Raw genomic sequence first — 20,734 nt, forward strand, 5'->3', positions numbered from 1 at the left:
AGACCTTGGAGACCGTGGGGACACCCCATGAGCGCCGCAGACACCATGGAGACCCCCGAGCCCCCCTCCATGGCCGCTGAGCACAGCGTGGGGACACCTGACGCACAGCCCGGACACCTGGACACCCTCACCTGTCCCCGACGGGCGCCCTGCGGCCTCCTCCAGGTGCTGCAGGGCGCTGGGAGGGGCCCTGGAGACACCCCCAGGACACTGCGGACACACCTGGGACCCCCCAGGGTACCCCAACCCCACCACTCCGGCAGTGGCCGGACCACCTGGAGCGGTGCCCCCCCCCCACCTGATCCAGGTGTGTCCAGGTGGGGGCTGTGCCCCCCCTTCCCTCCACTCCAGGACTCCAGCAAGGGGGAAGGGGGCGGGGGGGGGGCGTCTTCTCGCTCTTTCCTTCTTTCCACGTTTTTCCTTCGTTTTCTGGGGGAGGGGGAGGAATTTTTGGGGAGGAAGAACAAAACCTAAGGATTAATCAGGTGTTTCATTAGACCTGTTACCCGTTGTCAGGTAAGGAGGAGCGTGACTGGCGCAGGGAGCGGCGACTCCTCGGGAGCCGCCGGCCCAAATCCATCTATTTTTATAGCAGAATATTAAAAAATATCCCCCAAAATCCCCGAAACCGCCTTTTCCAGAGGGGGTGAGAACCTGCTTTGTGCTCCCCGAGTTCCTTGGAAGCAGCTTGTGAACCCCAAGAGACATCAAGGCAAGTTTTGGGGGGTCAGTGGCACTGAAATGCCAGGGATTGCTCTGGTGCCCCCAAAACTGGGAGGGAGGGGATGTGTCGTGTCACACTTCCCCCCCCTCCCTTCCCAAATTCTCCAAAATGGGCGATTTCTGCCCCAAATTACTCCACTTGCTGGAGTTCGGAGCCTCCTGTCCGAAAAAAAACAGGGCCCAACCCTGAGTTCCCCCATACTCCTTATCATCGTTATTATTCTTAATGATTCTTAATTATTCTTCTTATTAATTATTATTGATGTTATTATTATTATTATTATTATTATTATTATTATTATTATTATTATTATTATTATTATTATTATTATTATTGTGCGATTCTTATTTATTTTCCCTTCGCCGTCGGGATAATTTCTCACTTTTCAGTGGTTTAGTTCCCATTTATTTCCTATTCTTCCCTGGTTTTCCCCCTGATCCTGGCACTCCCCGGGACCCTCTTTTTTCTCCCCAGACCCTTCCCCAAACCCACCACGGCTCCTGGTTTTTTTGTGTCGTGCCTGTGTGAAGCTTCTTGTAGTTTTAATTATTATTAATATAAATATTTAGGAGCGACTCCCGTGTCCAGATCCGCCATCACCCCCGACCCCAAACTCTGACCCCCCCATCCCCTCTTCCAGGGATCCAGCCCCGGAATTTGGGGAGGGGGGCCAGGGGACACCCAATTCAGTAGCAATAAGGGGTCCCCACCTCAGCCCCGGCCCATTTTTGGGGGGCCCAACGCGGGGACAGAAGGTGCCCAGGGACCCCTCGGAGGGGACCGGGACCCCCCCGGCCCCCGGCCCTGGACTCGACTCTTTGTATTTTTCATGGGAAAAAAAAAAATCAATAAAAAAATCTAAAAGGCAGAATTTGTACGTGGTTTTTGGCAGGGAGGGACTGGAGGGCTGAGGGAGTGTCAGCCATTTCCCCTCACGTTTGCCGCCCTTTTCTCCTCAGCTTTCCCTCACGTTTGCCACTCTTTTTCCCCTCACGTTTGCCACTACTTTTCCCCTCACGTTTGCCACTCTTTTTCCCTCATGTTTGCCACCATTTTCCCTCACGTTTGACACCATTTCCATCTTTGCCACCCCCTCAGCTTTCCCTCACGTTTGCCACCATTTTCCCCTCACATTTGCCACCATTTTCCCCTCACATTTCTCGCCTTTTCCCCCTCACGTTTCCCTCCATTTCCCCTCACGTTTCCCGCTCCTTTCCCCCTCATGTTTCCTGCCCTTTTCCCCTCACGTTTTCCACCCTTTTCCCCTCAGCTTCCCCTCACGTTTGCCACTCTTTTTCCCCTCACGTTTGCCACTACTTTTCCCCTCACGTTTGCCACTCTTTTTCCCCTCACGTTTGCCACTACTTTTCCCCTCACGTTTGCCACTCTTTTTCCCTCATGTTTGACACCATTTTCCCCTCACGTTTGCCACCATTTTCCCCTCAGCTTTCCCTCACGTTTGCCACCATTTTCCCCTCACATTTCCTGCCCTTTCCCCCTCACGTTTGCTGCCCTTTTCCCCTCATGTTTCCCTCACGTTTGCCACTCATTTTCCCCTCACGTTTGCCACCATTTTCCCCTCAGCTTTCCCTCACGTTTGCCACTCTTTTTCCCCTCACATTTGCCACCATTTTCCCCTCACATTTCTCGCCTTTTCCCCCTCACGTTTCCCTCCATTTTCCCTCCATTTCCCCTCACGTTTCCGCTCCTTTCCCCCTCATGTTTCCCGCCCTTTTCCCCTCACGTTTTCCACCCTTTTCCCCTCAGCTTCCCCTCACGTTTGCCACTCTTTTTCCCCTCACGTTTCCCGCCCTTTTCCCCTCACGTTTCCCCCCCTTTTCCCCTCACGTTTCCCGCCCTTTTCCCCTCACGTTTCCCGCCCTTTTCCCCTCACGTTTCCCGCCATTTTCCCCTCACGTTTCCCGCCCTTTTCCCCTCACGTTTCCCGCCCTTTTCCCCTCAAGTTTTCCACCCTTTCCCTCCTCATTTCCCTCCATTTCCCCCCTCACAGTTTCCCCTCGCATTTCCTGCCTTTTCACCCTCACATTTGCCACCATTTCCCCCTCAGGTTTCCCACCTTTTTTCCCCTCACATTTCCCACATTTTCCCCCTCACACTTCCCTCCATTTTCCCCTCATGTTTCCCTCCATTTCCCCTCATATTTCCCACTCTTTTCCCCTCACGTTTGCCACCATTTCCCCCTCATGCTTCTCACTCATTTCCCCTCATGTTTCCCTCCATTTCCCCTCACACTTCCCAGGAGGAATCCCCATTTCCCCTCATTTTAAAGGGTTAAATTGAGGAGGAATCCCCATTTCCCCTCATTTTAAAGGGTTAAATTGAGGAGGAATCCCCGTTTCCTCTCATTTTTTAATGTTTAAATTGACAGAAACCTCTTTATGGCCATTTTAGGAGTTGCATCGAGGGGGACCCCCTGTTTTAGGGACAAAAAGGCGTCAAAAAGCACCAAAAATGGAAAAAAAAAAAAAAAAAAACAACAAACCAGTACGGGGTGAGGGGAGCATTTTGAGGGGTGAAACTGGGGGGGAAATTCCATTTTCACTCCTTTTAGTGGCTTGAACTGAGGCGAGATCCTCCATTTCCACCATTACCGGGGTTAAAGTGAGGAGAAATTCCATTTTCCCGCAATCTGAGGGGTTTGAACTGAGGTTAAAACTCCTTTTTTTGGGTTATTTCAGGGGGGCTGGCCCAGGGGGGAGCATCCCTTTGTCCATCGCGGAGGTTGAGAGGGACAGAGGGACAGAGGGACGGGGGGGGGACAGACGGACACGGGGGGCACCGGGGACACGCGGGGCCGGTGCCGGGGGTGGGGAGGAGCCGCCCCCGCCGCGTTTCCGCCGCTGTCACCGGGGCCGCTCCCGCCGGGGACAAAGGCGGGACCATGGCGGGGAGCGCCGCGGCACCGGGAGGCGGCCAGGTACGGGAACGGCACCGGGAACGGCACCGGAACCGGGAACGGCACCGGGAACGGGGGAACGGGGCGGGAACGGGAGCGGCACCGGGACCGGGAACGGCACCGGGAACGGGAACGGGAACGGGGCGGGAACGGGAGCGGCACCGGGACAGGGAACGGGGAGGGAACGGCACCGGAACCGGGGACGGGAACGGCACCGGGAACGGGAACAGGGCGGGAACGGGAAGGGTACCGGGAAAGGGAATGGCACCGGGACCGGGAACAGGAGCAGAGCGGTACCGGCGCCGGTACCGGCACCGGGAACGGGACCGGGAACGGCTCCGGAACCGGGAACGGCACCGGCACCGGGAAAGGGAACGGCACCGGGAACGTGAACCGGAATGGTACCGGGAACGGGAGGGGAGCGGCACCGGAGACCCGCGCGGGGCTGGGGCCGGGGTGGGAGGAGCCGCCCCCGCCGCGTTTCCGCCGCTGTCACCGGGCGCTCCCGCCGGCACCGGGGTCGCTCCCGCCGGGGACAAAGGCGGGAGGATGCCGGGCAGCGCCGCGGCACCGGGAGGCGGCCAGGTACGGGAATGGGCACCGGGCGGTCCCTTCCTCTCGTCCCTGCCGCAGCCAGAGCCCCCCCCGGTCCCGGTGCTGCCCCGGTACCGTGGAACGGCCGGGACCGGAACGGCGGCGGTGCCCGGAATGCGGAATTCGGGTCTGGGGGTTCCGGACCCGGGAGCTGCGGGTCCGGCGGTGCTGCCGGTGCCGGTGCCACGGGATGCGGTACCGCGGTTTCCTTGGCAACCCGTACCGGGAGGAGCCGCGGGGGGGCCGGGATGGGAGCGGGGCTGCCCCGAGCCCACCGGGACCCCCGGGCGGTACCGAGCGTGTCGGGCTCAGCCCGGAGCCGGGGATACCGGGAATTACCGGGTATTACCGGCGGGTAGCGGGGATTACCGGAGGTTACCGTGTTTTACCGGGGGGTACCGGAGATTAGCCGCGGGGAGGGGACCGCGAGGGCGGGAGTGAGCGGGAGTGCCGGTACCGGAGCCGTGGGGTGCGACGGGGGGGGCGGGAGACGTGTCCCGCTGGAGACTGGCGGCAAAAGCGGCGGAGCGGGGCGGGGCGGCGGCGGCGGGCGCCCCCGTGCGGCAGAGAGCCCCGGCAGCGCCCCCGTGCGGCAGAGAGCCCCGGCAGCGCCGTGCGAGCGGCACCGGCCCCGCGCAGCCACGGCCCGGCGGGGGATTCCATTAAAGCGCTGAATGACAACCGTGCGCCGAAAGTCTCCTTACGGCAGTGCTGCTTTACGGCCGCTTCTGAGACAGTCGAGCTTTACGACACCTTTCGCGACAGTCGCGCTTTAATGGGAATATTTATTGGATTTTTTTGGGGGCATTTTACTGCAATATTCGGGTTTTTTTAAATGCAATTTTTGGCGGTTTTTCGGCGAATTTTTCTTTTTATTTTTTAAGGAATTTTTTGGGGTTTAAGGAATTTTTTTGAATTTTTCAGGAAATTTCGGAGGATTTTTGAGGGATTTTTGGGGTTTTTTTCGGGAATTTGTAGGGATTTTTAAGTTGAATTTTTGGGGGAATTTTGTGTTTTTAATGATTTTTTGGAGGTTATAAAGGCAATTTTTTGGGGTTTTTTTGGGATTTTTTTTTTATTTTTTAAGGATTTTTTCTGGGGTTTTTACGGATTTTTTATTTTTGAGGAATTTTTAGAGGAATTTTTTGAGGTATTTTGGGGGATTTTTGGGGTTCTTTTGGGGATTTTTATTGGATGTTTTTTTGTTTGTTTCTTAAAGGAATTTAAATGGAATTTTTAGGGATTTTTTGGATGGAATTTTTGGTTTTTTTAAAAGATTTTTTGGGTTTTTAATGGAATTTTTGGGGTTTCTTTAAGCTTTTTTGGGGGTTCTTTTAATGGAATTTTTTGGGGATATTTAAATGGAATTTTGGGGGGAATTTGGGTTTTTAATGCAATTTTCAGGGTTTTTTTAATGCAATTTTTGGTCGTTTTTGGTGAAATTTTTTTTTTTTTACAACAGTCACACTTTACGACACCTTTTACGACAGTCGCGCTTTAATGGGAATTTTTATTGGAATTTTTTTGGATTTTAATGCGATTTTGGGGATTTTTTAAATGCAATTTTTGCTGGTTTTTGGTGATTTTTTTTTATTTTTAAAGGAATTTTTTAGGGTTTTTAAAGAATTTTTTTTTAATTTTTCCGGATTTTTGGAAGGATTTTTTGAGGGAGTTTTGGGGATTTTTTGGGGATTTTTTGGGGGGAATTTTTAGGGATTTTTAAGTTGAATTTTTGGGAGAATTTTGTGTTTTTAATGATATTTTCGGAGGTTATAAAGGCAATTTTTGACGGGTTTTTTTGGGATTTTTTAAGGAATTTTTCTGGTGACCCCAGTGTGACACCGTCATGGAAACGGGGGCCCCCCCCGGACCCCCCCCGGATCTCCTGCAGGGGGGGCCGCCCCAAACCCGGGGTGGGGTCCGTGCTGGGCGGGGCCTGGGGGCTCCCTGCGCCCCCCAAACCCGGGCCGGGCACGGGGGGGCACGAGGGGGTCCCCCGAGGCTGGGGGGGAATCGCTTAATGGGGGGGGACCCTTAATTGGGGGGCGGAATCCCTTAATTAGGGGGAATCCTTTAATTGTGGGGGAATCCCTTAATGAGGGGGGCACCGCAGGTCGGGGATACCCCGAGAGGGGGATCCCCATTGGGGGATCTGTGCGGGGAATCCCGGGGAGGGGAGAACCGGGATCCTTAGGGGCCGGTTGGCCCGTGCTGGGAACCCTGGGGGGATCCCCGGTTACCGGGGGGGATCCCCGTGCTGGGAACCCCGGGGGGGATCCCCGGTTACCGGGGGATCCCCGTGCTGGGAACCCCGGGGGATCCCCGTTCCGGGGGATCCCCGTGCTGGGAACACCGGGGGGATCCCCGGTTACCGGGGGCGGCGCCGCCGTGACTCTGCGTGGGGGTCCGCGGGGTCCCGGGGCGGAGCCGTTCCGGGGCCGGGGGAGGTCCCGGGGCGGGGGGAGGCGCCGAGCGGGGCGCGGGGGCGGCACCGGCGGCGGCACCGGCGGCGGCACCGGCGGCACCGGGAGGTTCCTTCCCGGCTCTTTCCAACCGGTTGCACGGGGCCATGCGGAGCCCGGCACCGGGAGGAGCCGCTGCCGGTACCGCGGAGCGCTGAGTAGGGACCCCGGAACCGGCACCGGGGGGCGGGGGGGCTCCGGGACCCGCTCCGGTACCGTCACCGTTACCGGCAGCGGCTCCGGCACCGCGGGTGGCTGCGGTGCCGGCGGCATCCCGGGCGCCCGGTTCCCCCCGGTGGCGGCGATGATGGAGCCGGTACCGGGCTCCGGGAAGAGCCCGTCGCTGTCGCTGCCGGTGCCCCGGGAGGGCCCGGGCCCCCTGCGCCCCCCGCAGCACCTCTGGCGCCAGCCCCGCACCCCGATCCGCATCCGCCACCGCGGCTTCTCCGACACCGACCGGCACCGGCCCCGGCCCATGGAGCGGGCGGATGCCGTGGACACCGGGGACCGGCCCGGGCTGCGCAGCGCCCGCATGTCCTGGCCCTCGTCCCTGCACGGCACCCCCGGCACCGGCAAACGGTAGGTGACGGAGGCGAGACCCCCGGGACCCCCCGGTGCCATCCCGGTACCGGTACCGGCGGTGGGAGCTCCCCCGGTGCCATCCCGGTACCGGCACCGGGAGCTCCTGAGCATCCTCTTGGAACCGGGATTGGAGGTGAGACCCCTCCCCGGTATCCTCCCGGTACCGGGATCAGAGGTGGGACCAGCCCCAAACCCCATCCCGGTACCGGTACCGGTACCGCCCCCGCATCCTCCCAGTCCCGGAGAGGCGCTCGGGGGCACCGGGGCTCCCCGTCCCCGCCTCCTCCCGGTGTGACCCCCGGGATCCCGGACCCAGGAGATTTTGGGGGGGGTGTTCCGCCCCCGGTCCATCTGGCCCCGCTCCCGTTCCCGTTCCCGTTCCCGTTCCCGTTCCCGGCGCGGAAGTTTTTTCAGTTTTTTTCGGGAAAACAACTTGGGCAGGCGGCGCCGCCATGTGCCGGGAGCTCCGCGTCCTTCCGCCGCTCCGGCCTCATTAGCGCCGTTAATTTATGCACAGGAGGCTCGGCAGATGGTCGGCACTCGAGAGCGGCTGCTGGGGGGGTGATTTCCTTCCTCCTCCTCCTCATCCTCCCTTCCCCGTGGCTGCCGAGCAGCTGCAGAGGGCGGCGGGGGCGGCGGGGCCGGGATCCCCCCGGTGAGAGCCCCCAGACCCCCCAAACCCGGGGCTCGGGGCGCGGGACCCCCAATCCCGCGGCCCTGCAACCCCCGCCCGCTCTCCCGGTACCGCCGGGAGCGGCCGCTCCGCCCGGGCCGCCCGAATTTCCCTGCCCGGAGCGGAACGAGGCCGAAGGCAGCAGAGATTCCGGGTGGGACCTGCCCGGAGCCGCAGCCGTGCCAGGATCCGGCCGGGATCCAGCTGCCCCCGGCTCCCGGAGGCTTTTCCCAGTTCCTGGGAGCTGTTCCCAGTTCCTGGAAGCTTTTCCCGGCCCCTGGAGCCTTTCCCGGCTCCCGGAGGCTTTTCCCAGTTCCTGGAAGCTGTTATCAATTCCCAGAGGCTGTTCGCAGCTCCTGGAACATTTTCCCAGCTCCCGGAGGCTTTTCCCACCTCCTGGAAGCTGATCCCAGCTCCCGGACGCTTTTCCTGGCTCCTGGAGCATTTTCCCGGCTCCCAGAGGATTCTCACAGCTCCCAGAGGCTTTTCCCAGCTCCTGGAAACTGTTCCCAGCCTCTGGAGCCTTTCCCCATCTCCCGGAGGCAGTTCCCGGCTCCCGGGGATTCTCCCGCAGCCCCGGGGATTCTCCCGCAGCCCCGGGGATTCTCCCGCTCCCCTCCCGGTGTCTCCCCGCCCATGGCGGCGCCGCCGCTCCGGCGTTTCGGGGGCTCCGGGACGGGCTCCGGGGCGGGATGAGTCACCTGCGGCCGTCAGGGATGAATCACGGCCGGCTCGGGCCGGATCGCGCGGCCCCGGGGCTGGGGGGACCCCGGGGGGCTTTGGGGGGCTCGGGGGTCCCGCCGGAGCCGGGGAATGTCCCGGTCCCCGTCACCCTCCCGGTGCCCCGCTCCTCCTCCTCCTCCTCCTCCATCTCAATCGCGTCCCGTTCCTCTCTCCATCCTTACTTCATCCCCATCCTCCTCCTCCTCCTCCCCAATCCCCCCCTCCCTGCCCCATTCCCGTCCCCCAGCCCTTCCTCCTCCTCCTCTTCCTCCCATCTTCATCCTCCTCCCCGTGTCCGTCCCATCCGCGGGACCCCCCCCAGCATCCCCTCCCCAATTCTGGGGGCTGCACCGTGCCGACCCCGGACCGCGTCCCAAACCGGGGCCGCCCCTCGGGATACCCCCGGGGTCCCCGGCCGCGCCCCCTCGCACGGCGGGGGGAATCGATCCCGCGGAAATTCCAGAACCGCCGCTTTTCCCTTTTTTCTTTTTTTCCCTTTTTTCTTTTTTTCCCTTTTTTTTTCCTTTTTTTTTCCCTTTTTTCCCTTTTTTTCCCTTTTTCTTCCCGGAGCCGGTTGCTAAATTTGCCGGCGGTGAGTCACCCCACCCCCACGCAGCCCCCCCGGCTCCCCCCGGGTCCGGGGCCCCCCCAGCTTGGGGGGCTCCTCCGTGGGACCAGAGACCCCCCCGAGCCCCCCGGGCTGCCCCCGCCCCCTCCCCGGTACTGGGGTCCCCCCGCCGCTGACTGGGGGTCGGGACCACCCCCGTGTCCCCCTCGCACCGCCCCCCCCCCCCGGGGCTCTGGGGTTTGGGGGTCTCCTGGGGTTCGCGGCACTGGGGGGGTCTGGGGGTGCAGGGCTGAACTGGGGGGGTCTGGGGGGGTCTGGGGTCTCCAGGGCTGAACTGGGGGGGTCTGGGGGGGTCTGGGGGGGTCTGGGGTCTCCAGGGCTGAACTGGGGGGTTTGGGGGGGCTCCAAGGTTGAACTGGGGGGTCTGGGGGGGCTCCAAGGTTGAACTGGGGGGGTCTGGGGGGGCTGCACGGTTGAATTGGGGGGGTCTGGGGGGGTCTGGGGTCTCCAGGGCTGAAGTGGGGGCGCTGCCGGGGGTCCCGCCCTGGCACCCGCCGTGTCCCCGCAGCTCGGAGATGGAGAACGGCCCCTGGGGGGGGGCGCGGAGCCCCCCCGAGCCCCAGCGCAGCCCGGCCCGGGGGGGGCTCCAGGCCGCGGCCGCCCCCGCGCAGCGCCGCGAGTCCTTCCTGTACCGCTCCGAGAGCGAGCTGGCCGCGTCCCCGCGGAGCCTGTCCCGCTGCTCCTCCGCCAGCAGCGACGCGTGAGCGCCCAGCCCCCACCCCGGGACCCCCGGGACCCCCCGAGATCACCCAGAGCCCCCCGGGACCCCCGAAATCCGCCCGAGCCCAGGGATCCCCCCGCAGGCTGTCCCGCTGCTCCTCCGCCAACAGCGGAGCACCAAACCCCCCGGGACCCCCCCAGAGCCCCCCGGGACCCCCCGGGACCCCCCAGAGCCCCCCGAGCCCAGGGACCCCTCCAGCACCCCTGGGAACCCCCAATATCCCTCCACTTCCTGGAGACCCCCCCCCAATATCCCATTCCCCCAGCCCCTCTCTGAAATCCCCTCAGGGACCCCCAAAATTCCCGAAAGACCCCCCAGTATCTCCTCCCAGGACCCCCCTTGCAGCTCTATGAGCCCCCCCCCCCTGAATTGAGGGGGGGGTCCCAGATCCTCTGCTTGACCCCCCCTCCCCAAATTTCCCTTGCAGCCACGGCGAGGATTTGATCGTCACCCCCTTTGCTCAGGTAGGGCGGGGGGTCCTGGGGGGTCCTGGGGGCGTCCTGGGGGGTCCAGGGGGGTCTCAGGGGTCCTGGGGGGGTCTCAGGGTGTCTGCCCCCCCAATGTCCCCCTGCCCCCCCCAGGTCCTGGCCAGCCTCCGCAGCGTCCGCAGCAACCTCTCCATGCTGACCAAAGGCTCCGCCCCCCCGGCCTGCACGTGCGTGACCTTTGACCCCTGACCTCTGACCTTGACCCCCCCCCCAATCTGAAACTGGGGGGGGGGTCCCGGCCAGCCCTGACCCCCCCCTGCCCCCCCCAGGCGGTCGCCCCTCGGCTCGCAGCCCCCCCCGGGCACGGCCTCCATCGCAGGTGAGGGGGGGGCTGGGGGGGCGCGGGGGAAACTGAGGCACGGATGGGCAGCCCCCACCCCCCGAGCAGTGAGGGGGTCCCTGAAACCCTGCGGGGCCCCAAAATTCCGGGGGGGGTCCCTGAAACCCTGCGGGGCCCCCCCACAATTTCGGGGGTCCCCATGTCCCACCCCCCCCACCTTGGGGGTCCTTCCCATTCCCGCGGTCTCCTCTGGCCCGGGGGTCCCTCAGTGCCACCCCCGGGGGCGTCCCTGTCCCCTGTCCCTGTCCCTGTGGCACTGTCCCTGTCCCCATTCCCATGTCCCTGTCCTGGGTCCCAGTGTCACTGTCCCTGTCCTGGTGGCACTGTGGCACTGTCCCTGTCCCATTCCTGGGTCCCAGTGGCAATTTCCATGTCCCTGTCCCTGTCCTGGTGGCTCTGTGGCACTGTCCTGGGTCCCAGTGTCACTATCCCTGTTCTGGTGGCACTGTCCCATGGCACTGTCACTGTGGCACTGTCCCTGTCCCCAGAGGCCGCGGCGCAGCAGCTGGCCTGGGACACGCTGCAGGAGCTGAACTGGTGGCACTGTCCCTGTTCTGGCTCCCAGTGTCACTGTCTCTGTCCCTGTGGCACTGTCCCTGTCCCATGGCACTGTGTCCCTGTCCCCAGAGGCCGCGGCGCAGCAGCTGGCCTGGGACACGCTGCAGGAGCTCGATTGGTGCCTGGAGCAGCTGGAGACGCTGCAGACGCACCGGGCGGTCAGCGAGATGGCCTCCAACAAGGTGGGGACGCGGGGGACATGGGGGGACAGAGCCCACAGGGACACGGGGACAGGCTGGGACAGGGACCCGGGGCTGCGGTGGCACTGGTGGCCGTGGCTGCGCTGGGGTCTTGGTGGCCCTGGTGGCCCTGGTGGCCCTGGTGGCCCTGGTGGCCCTGGTGGCAGTGGCTCTGTTGGTGGCACCGATGGCCCTGGTGTCCCCAGGGTGTCCCCAGGGTGTCCCCGAGGTGTCCCCGAGGTGTCCCCAAGCCCCCCTGGCCCTGTCACCTCCCGTGTCCCCCCCCAGGAGGGACCCCCACCCCAACGGGCCCTGAGCGGGGGCCCCGAGCCCTTCAGGGGGTCCCCACATTTCGGGGGGTCCCTTGGGGGTCTGGGCCCATTTTGGGGGGTCCCTGACCCTTTTTTGGGGGCGGGGTCTGGGGGGCTCCCCCCACTCTCGGGGTGTCCCCTGTGGGTCCGGGCCCTTTTTGGGGTTCCCGGGCCGTTTTTGGGGTTCCAGCCCCTCGGGGGGGTCCCTGAGCCCGGGTGGGGGTGTCCCCCCCCCGTGTCCCCCCCGTGTCCCCTCCGTGACCGTGACCGCGGCGAGGGGGCGGGGCGGGGGCGGGGCGGGGGCGGGGCCAGGCCTCGCGCAGGCGTCCGGGCCCCCCGCCCCCCGCCCGGCGCTCCGCGGCCTCCGCAGCCCCGAGCGGAGCCCCGGGACCCCCGGGACCCCCAAAAACCCTCAGGGACCCCCCGGGACCCCCCGCCTGCTCCGCATCCTCCGCATCCCCTCCCCCACCCCGCGCATCCCTCCCTGCCCCCCAGGGCACCCCAAAACCCCCAGGACCCCCCGGACCCCTTCGGATCCCCCGGACCCCCCGGACCTCCCCGGACACCCCCAGACCCCTCCGGACCCCTCCGGACCCCCGCGTCCTTTTTGCCCCTCCCCCAACCCCCCATGGGCCCCCAGTGACCCCCCAGACCCCCATCCCGGGGGGGCTCAGGACCCTCGGGGGGGGCTCAGGACCCCCGGCAGGAGGAGGAGGAGGGGGGGGGGCCCTTCCCTGTCCGTCCGCCCCGGGGGCGATGTGAGACCCCCGGGCCGTGTCCCGCGGGGGGGCGCTGGCGCTGCCCCCTCACCGCGGGGGGCCCTGCCTCCCCCAGCCCCCCGAGCCCCCCGGGCCATGCGCGGGGCCCCCCCCGGGCCCTGAGCTCCGATCGGGGCTCTCCGGGCCCCCCCCCAACCACCGCGAACAGCGGGGGGCGCTGCTGAGGCCTGGGGAGGGGTCGGGGGGGGGTCCTGCGCCCCCTCCCCGAATTGGCGGCCCCCAAAATGCCCCTGGTGGATTTTTTCTGCGAGAGCTGCGCCCGGCCCTGGCTGGTGGGGTGGTGGGACCAGGTAAGGGGGGGGGCGGGGGGCGGGGGGCGCGCCCGACCTCCCCCCGACCCCTCCATGGCGCGGGGACCCCCCCTCCCCCCCTCCCTGCATGCGCCCCCTCCCCAAAATGCGCCCCCCCCCCATTTGGGGTCGTGCTGTTATTTTGGGGGGGGTCCTGGGGGGGCTTTTCCCCCTTAATTTGGGGTCGCGTTGGGGTTTGGGGGCCCCTGGGGTGGTGCCCCCCCCATTTGGGGTCGCGTTGCGGTTTGGGGGGCCCTGGGGGGGCTTTTCCCGCTCAGTTTGGGGCGGGGGGGGCGGTGCAGGGCCCGGAGCTGCGGCACGTGCGGGATTTGGGGAGGGGTCTCCGAAGGGGGCGGGGCTGAGCGCTGTCCCCGCCCCCTGCCCCGGCACAGGAGGGGTTAAACGCCCCCCCCCACTGTGGGGCGGTTGCCATGGAGCCGGCGGTTGCCATGGAGACGGGACGGCGGCTCCTGATTGGCTGGGGGGAGGAGGCAGGGAGGCTCCTCCCACCCCCAAATTGGGGAGGGGGCAAATGGGAGGTGGGGTCCTGGGGGGGGGGGGCACCAGTGCCCCCCAGTGCCCCCCCCAGTGTCCCCCCCAGGACCACCCGCACCGAGGGGCCCTGCGGGGGGGCCTGGGGGTCTCGTGGGGGGGGATGTGTGGGGAGGGTCCCGGGGGTCCCTGACCCCCCCGCCCCCCCCAGTTCAAGCGGATGCTGAACCGGGAGCTGTCGCACCTGTCCGGGATGAGCCGCTCGGGGAACCAGGTGTCCGAGTACATCGCCAGCACCTTCCTGGGTGCGTGAGACCCCCGGGACCCCCCGGGACCCCCGGGACACCCCTGAGACCCCCGGGACCCCCCCGGGAACCCCGGGAACCCCCTGGCACCCAGAGACCCCTCAGATCCCCTCCAAACCCCTGAGAGCCCCCTATGAGCCCCATAGGGACCCCTGTAATCCCCTCCAAAGCCCCCCAGGACCCCCAGAGCCCCCATAGGGACCCCCAGAGCCCCCCAGGACCCCTATAGATCCCCCCCAGGACCCCCATAGATCCCCCCAGGACCCCCAGAGCCCCCCAGAGCCCCCCAGGACCCCCAGAGCCCCCCCAGGACCCCCGTGTCCCCCCCAGACAAGCAGCCCGAGGTGGAGATCCCCAGCCCCGGCCCCCCCGAGCGGGACAAGCGGCGCCGGCCGCCCCCCGGCTGCGACCCCCGGGACCCCCGGGACCCCCGGCCCCTGCCCCGCTACGGCGTCGAGACCGACACGGAGGAGCAGCTGGGCAAGGTGCGGGGCTGGGGGGGTCGGGGGGTCTCGGGGGGTCCAGGGGCTGTCCGGGGGGGGGTCTGGGGGGGTCTGGGAGGGGTTTTGAGGGGTCTTGGGGGCGCCTGGGGGGGGCCCAGGTGGGGCTGGAGGGGTCTGGGGGGCTCAGGGTGATTTGGGGGTCTCGGGGTGATTTGGGGGGGGTCTCGGGGCAGTTTTGGGGGGGTCTCGGGGCAGTTTGGGGGTCTCAGGGTGGTTTGGGGGGCTCAGGGTGGTTTGGGGGGCTCAGGGCAGTTTGGGGGTCTCAGGGTGGTTTGGGGGGCTCAGGGCAGTTTTGGGGGGTCTCGGGGCAGTTTGGGGGTCTCGGGGCGGTTTGGGGGGCTCTGGGTGATTTGGGGGTCTCGGGGTGATTTGGGGGGGGTCTCGGGGCAGTTTTGGGGGGGTCTCGGGGCAGTTTGGGGGTCTCAGGGCGGTTTGGGGGGCTCAGGGTGGTTTGGGGGTCTTGGGGCAGTTTGGGGGTCTCGGGGCAGTTTGGGGGTCTCAGGGTGGTTTGGGGGTCTCGGGGCGGTTTGGGGGGCTCAGGGCGGTTTGAGGGGGCTGTGGGGAGCAGAGGGGGGTCCCCACCAAGCCCCCCCACCCCGTGCCCCCCCCCAGGAGCTGGACAGCCTCAACCAGTGGGGGCTGAACATTTTCCGCGTGTCCGAGTTCTCCAACAACCGCTCGCTGAGCTGCATCATGTTCACCATCTTCCAGGTGACCCCAAAACTGCCCCCGGGACCCCCAAAACTGCGCCCGGGACCCAAAAACTGCCCCTGGGACCCCAAAACTGCCCCTGGGACCCCAAAACTGATCCCGGGACCCCAAACTGACCCTGGGACCCCAAAAACTGACCCGGGGACCCCAAAACTGCCCCCGGGACCCAAAAACTGCCCCCGGGACCCCAAAAACTGCCCCTGGGACCCCAAAACTGACCCTGGGACCCCAAAATACCCCCTGGACCCCAAAACTGCCCCTGGGACCCCAAAAACTGCCCCGGGGACCTCAAAATTGACCCTGGGACCCCAAAACTGCCCCTGGGACCCAAAAACTGCCCCTGGGACCCCAAAACTGATCCTGGGACCCCAAAAACTGCCCCTGGGACCCCCAAAACTGACCCCTGACCCCCAAAATACCCCCTGACCCCCTGACCCTAAAACCTCTCCCGGACCCCAAAAATGCCCCCGGACCCCCTGAGCCCCCTCCCTGCTGCTGGCAGGGGGGTATTTGGGGTGTATTTTGGGGTGATTTGGGGTGTATTTTGGGGTGTTTTGGGGGGTATTTATTTTGGGGTGTTTTGGGGGTGGTTCAGGTGTGTTCTGGGCGTGTTTTGGGCACATTTGGGGTATTTTCGGGTACCAGGAGCGTGACCTGGTGCGCACCTTTGCCATCCCCGAGCGGGCGCTGCTGGGCTGGGTTTGGGCACATTTTGGGCACATTTTGGGTACATTTTGGCTGTATTTGGGTACATTTTGGGTACATTTTGGGTACATTTGGGTACATTTTGGCTGTATTTGGGTACATTTTGGGTACATTTTGGGTACATTTGGGTACATTTGGGTACATTTTGGGTACATTTGGGTACATTTGGGCACATTTTGGGTACATTTGGGTACATTTGGGTACATTTGGGTACATTTTGGGCACATTTTGGGTACATTTGGGTACATTTTGGGTACATTTGGGTACATTTGGGCATATTTTGGGTACATTTTGGCTGTATTTGGGTACATTTTGGGTACATTTGGGTACATTTGGGTACATTTTGGGTACATTTGGGTACATTTGGGTACATTTGGGTACATTTTGGTACATTTGGGTACATTTTGGGTACATTTGGGTACATTTGGGTACATTTTGGGTACATTCTGGGCACATTTTGGGCACATTTTGGGTACATTTGGGCACATTCCCATCCCCAGGAGCGTGACCTGGTGCGCACCTTTGCCATCCCCGAGCGGGCGCTGCTGGGCTATGCCCGCGCCCTGGAGCAGCACTACCACCCCGACGTGGCGTACCACAACAGCCTGCACGCCGCCGACGTGCTGCAGTCCACGCACGTGCTGCTGGCCACCCCCGCCCTCGACGTGAGCCCCCAGACCCACGGCGGGCCGGAGATGGGGAGGGGTCTCCTCTATGGGCGGTGGGAGCCGCTGCAGGGACCTGCTCAGGGCTGGTGGGAGCGGTTCTGGGGGCGATTTTGGGGTGAGGGGGCCCATAACTGGGTGGTGGGATCCATAGATGGGGGGGTCCATAAATAGGGGGGGGTCCATAAATAGGGGGGGTCCATAAACAGGGGGGGGTCCCATAAATGGGTGGGGGTCCCATAAATTGAGGGGGATGCCAAAAGTGGATTGGGGATCCCATAAATGGGTGGTGGGATCCATAAATGGGGGGGGTCCTGTAAATGGGCGGGGGTCCCATAAATGGGGGGGGGTCCTGTAAATGGGCGGGGGTCCCATAAACGGGTGAGGATCCCATAAGTGGATGGGGGGGTCCCATAACTGGGACCCATAAATGGGAGGGGTCCCGAAATGGCTGGAGGGTCCCTCTGGGTTTGGGGGGCTCTGAGGGGGACGGGGGGGCCCTGCTGGCTTTTGGGGGGGGTCTGAGGGTGTCCCCCCCCCCATCCCAGGACGTCTTCACCGACCTGGAGGTCCTGGCCGCCCTCTTCGCCGCCGCCATCCACGACGTCGACCACCCCGGGGTGTCCAACCAGTTCCTCATCAACACCAGTGGGTGCCAGGGGTCCCTCCCCATGGCCTGGGGGTCCCGGGGGTCCCTCCCTGTAGCCCAGGGCTCTGGGGGTCCCTGCCCGTGACCCGGGGGTCCCTGTGTGCCCCAGACTCGGAGCTGGCGCTGCTCTACAACGACGAGTCCGTGCTGGAGAACCATCACCTGGCCGTGGGCTTCAAGCTGCTGCAGGAGCAGGACTGCGACATCTTCCAGAACCTGTCCCGGCGGCAGCGGCAGGCGCTGCGCCAGATGGTCATCGACATGGTCAGCACCCAAAACCCCAAAACCCTGCTGAAACACCCCAAAACCCTGCCCTAAAACCATCCCTGAGCACCCCCAGCTGTGCCAGATGGTCATCGACATGGTCAGCACCCAAAATCCTGATAAAATACTCCAAAATCCTGATAAAACACCCCAAATCCCTGCCAAAAAATACCCCAGGTGCTGCGCCAGATGGTCATCGACATGGTCAGCACCCAAAACCCTGATAAAATACTCCAAAATCCTGATAAAACACCCCAAATCCCTGCCAAAAAATACCCCAGGTGCTGCACCAGATGGTCATCGACATGGTCAGCACCCAAAACCCCAAAACCCTGCTGAAACACCCCAAAACCCTGCCCTAAAACCATCCCTGAGCACCCCCAGCTGCGCCAGATGGTCATCAACATGCTCAGCACCCAAAACCCCAAAACCCTGCTGAAACACCCCAAATCCCTGCCAAAAAATACCCCAGGTGCTGTGCCAGATGGTCATCGACATGGTCAGCACCCTGAAACCCCAAAATCCTGATAAAATACCCCAAATCCCTGATAAAACACCCCAAAACCCTGATAAAACACCCCAGGCGCTGCGCCAGATGGTCATTGACATGGTCAGCACCCTGAAACCCCAAAATCCTGATAAAACACCCCAAAATCCTGCTGAAACACCCCAAATCCCTGCCCTAAAACCATCCCTGAGCACCCCCAGCTGCGCCAGATGGTCATTGACATGCTCAGCACCCAAAACCCCCAATTCCTGCCCTAAAAACGCCCCCAAACCCCCTGAACACCCCCAGCCCTGCCCTGGGTGCCCCCTGACCCTGCCAGGCCCCCAAAACCCCAAAAACCCCCCCAAAACCCCAAAATCCCCCCAAAATCCCCCTGTGCCCCCTGCCCCAGGTGCTGGCCACGGACATGTCCAAGCACATGAGCCTCCTGGCCGACCTCAAGACCATGGTGGAGACCAAGAAGGTGACAAGCTCGGGGGTGCTGCTGCTGGACAACTACACCGACCGCATCCAGGTGGGGAGGGGGACCCCAGAAAGGGGCCTGGGGGGGTCCCCAAGGGGGCCCGGGGGGGTCTCAGGGGTCTTTGGGGAGGTCTTGGGGATGCTGGGGGAGCTTTGGGGCATCCGGGGGGTCCCCGAAGAGCCTTGAGGGGATCCTGAGGATGGTCCAGGTGTCCTGGGGGGGGATGGGGCGTCCCAGAGGGGTCCTGGGTGACCTGAGGGTCCCTGGGCCGCGCTGGGGGACATGTGGAGCCTGAGGGGGGTCCTGGCTGCTCCGAGGTGGCCCAGGTGATGTCCCTGTCCCCACGGTGGCCCAGGTGGCATCCTTGTCCCCATGGTGGCCCACTCTGTCCCCAAGGTGGCCCAGGTGATGTCCCCAAGGTGGCCCAGGTGATGTCCCTGTCCCCGAGGTGGCCCTGGTGGCATCCTTGTCCCCATGGTGGCCCAGTCTGTCCCCAGGTGGCCCAGGTGATGTCCCCAGGTGGCCCAGGTGATGTCCCTGTCCCCGAGGTGGCCCAGTCTGTCCCCAGGTGGCCCAGGTGATGTCCCTGTCCCCGAGGTGGCCCAGGTGGCATCCTTGTCCCCCATGGTGGCCCTGGTGGCATCCTTGTCCCCATGGTGTCCCTGTCCCCAGGTAGCCCAGGTGATGTCCCCAGGTGGCCCAGGTGATGTCCCTGTCCCCGAGGTGGCCCTGGTGGCATCCTTGTCCCCGAGGTGGCCCAGTCTGTCCCCAGGTGGCCCAGGTGATGTCCCTGTCCCCAGGTGGCCCCGGTGATGTCCCCAGGTGGCCCAGGTGATGTCCCTGTCCCCAGGTGGCCCCGGCCGCCCCAGGTGACCCTCGTGTCCCCAGGTGCTGCGGAACATGGTGCACTGCGCCGACCTGAGCAACCCCACGAAGCCGCTGGGGCTGTACCGGCAGTGGACGGAGCGGATCATGGAGGAGTTCTTCAGGCAGGGGGACCGGGAGCGGGAGCGCGGCATGGAGATCAGCCCCATGTGCGACAAGCACAGCGCCTCGGTGGAGAAATCCCAGGTGAGACACACCTGGAGACACCTGGGGACACGGGGACACACCTGGACATGGGGACACACCTGGGACACCTGGGGGGTACAGGAGATCAGCCCCATGTGCGACAAGCACAGCGCCTCGGTGGAGAAATCCCAGGTGAGGGGACATGGGGACACCTGGGGACACCTGGGGACACACCTGGGACATGGGGACACACCTGGGGACATGGGGGGTACAGGGAGATCAGCCCCATGTGCAACAAGCACAGCGCCTCGGTGGAGAAATCCCAGGTGAGACACACCTGGGGCCATGGGGACACACCTGGGGACACACCTGGGACACGGGGACACCTGGGGGGACGCAACAGCATCAGCCCCAGGTGTGACAGCGCCGCCAGCAGGAACTCACAGGTGCAGATCCCTGCGATGTCCCCGATGTCCCCAATGTCCCCTCACTGTCCCCAATGTCCCCTCACTGTCCCCGCTGTCCCCAATGTCCCCGATGTCCCCAGTGTCCCCAATGTCCCCGCTGTCCCCAATGTCCCCGATGTCCCCAATGTCCCTGATGTCCCCACTGTCCCCAGTGTCCCCAGTGTCCCCAATGTCCCCGATGTCCCCAATGTCCCCAGTGTCCCCAATGTCCCCAGTGTCCCTCACTGTCCCCAGTGTCCCTCACTGTCCCCGATGTCCCTCACTGTCCCCAGTGTCCCCACTGTCCCCGCTGTCCCCGCTGTCCCCGCTGTCCCCGATGTCCCCAGTGTCCCCAATGTCCCCGCTGTCCCCGATGTCCCCAATGTCCCCAGTGTCCCCTCACTGTCCCCAGTGTCCCTCACTGTCCCCAGTGTCCCTCACTGTCCCCAATGTCCCTGATGTCCCCAGTGTCCCCAATGTCCCCGCTGTCCCCGATGTCCCCAATGTCCCCAGTGTCCCCAGTGTCCCCAGTGTCCCCAGTGTCCCCGATGTCCCCAATGTCCCCAATGTCCCCAATGTCCCCAATGTCCCCAGTGTCCCCAATGTCCCCGATGTCCCCAATGTCCCCAATGTCCCCAGTGTCCCCAATGTCCCCAGTGTCCCCTCACTGTCCCTCACTGTCCCCGCTGTCCCCGCTGTCCCCTCACTGTCCCCAATGTCCCTCACTGTCCCCGCTGTCCCCCCCAGGTGGGGTTCATCGATTTCGTGGTGCAGCCGCTCTGGGAGGCCTGGGCCGAGCTCGTTCACCCCGACGCGCGGGAGATGCTGCGGGCGCTGCACGAGAACCGCGAGTGGTTCCGGCTCCGGGCCCCGCTCAGCCCCGAGCCCCCCCCGGAGCCCCCCCCGGGGCCGGGACCCCCCCGGTTCCGCTTCGAGCCCCCCCCGAACGGGGGAGGGGGGGAGGGGCGGGGGGAGCCCCCCCCGTGAGGGGGGAGGGGAGAGGCCCCGGGATTCCCACGGGGGGGGGCTGGGGGGGCGCTGGG

At 64.2% G+C, this 20,734-nt stretch overlaps 1 protein-coding gene across 1 annotated transcript; it reads left to right on the top strand.

Moving 5' to 3' along the window:
• The first annotated feature begins 6,732 nt into the window (after positions 1–6,732).
• PDE4A (phosphodiesterase 4A) lies at positions 6,733–20,678 on the top strand. The gene is made up of 15 exons (XM_030970144.1): positions 6,733–7,276; positions 9,812–10,003; positions 10,452–10,488; positions 10,606–10,679; positions 10,782–10,831; positions 11,480–11,592; positions 13,673–13,766; positions 14,097–14,251; positions 14,882–14,980; positions 16,186–16,350; positions 16,899–16,998; positions 17,109–17,263; positions 18,163–18,285; positions 19,123–19,305; positions 20,439–20,678. The coding sequence occupies exons 1-15, from the start codon at positions 7,002–7,004 to the stop codon at positions 20,676–20,678; spliced, it is 2,055 nt and encodes a 684-aa protein (XP_030826004.1). The 5' UTR covers positions 6,733–7,001.
• Positions 20,679–20,734: the final 56 nt, after the last annotated feature.

The sequence above is a fragment of the Camarhynchus parvulus genome, unplaced genomic scaffold, assembly GCF_901933205.1.
Source record: "Camarhynchus parvulus unplaced genomic scaffold, STF_HiC, whole genome shotgun sequence".
Lineage (NCBI taxonomy): Eukaryota > Metazoa > Chordata > Aves > Passeriformes > Thraupidae > Camarhynchus > Camarhynchus parvulus.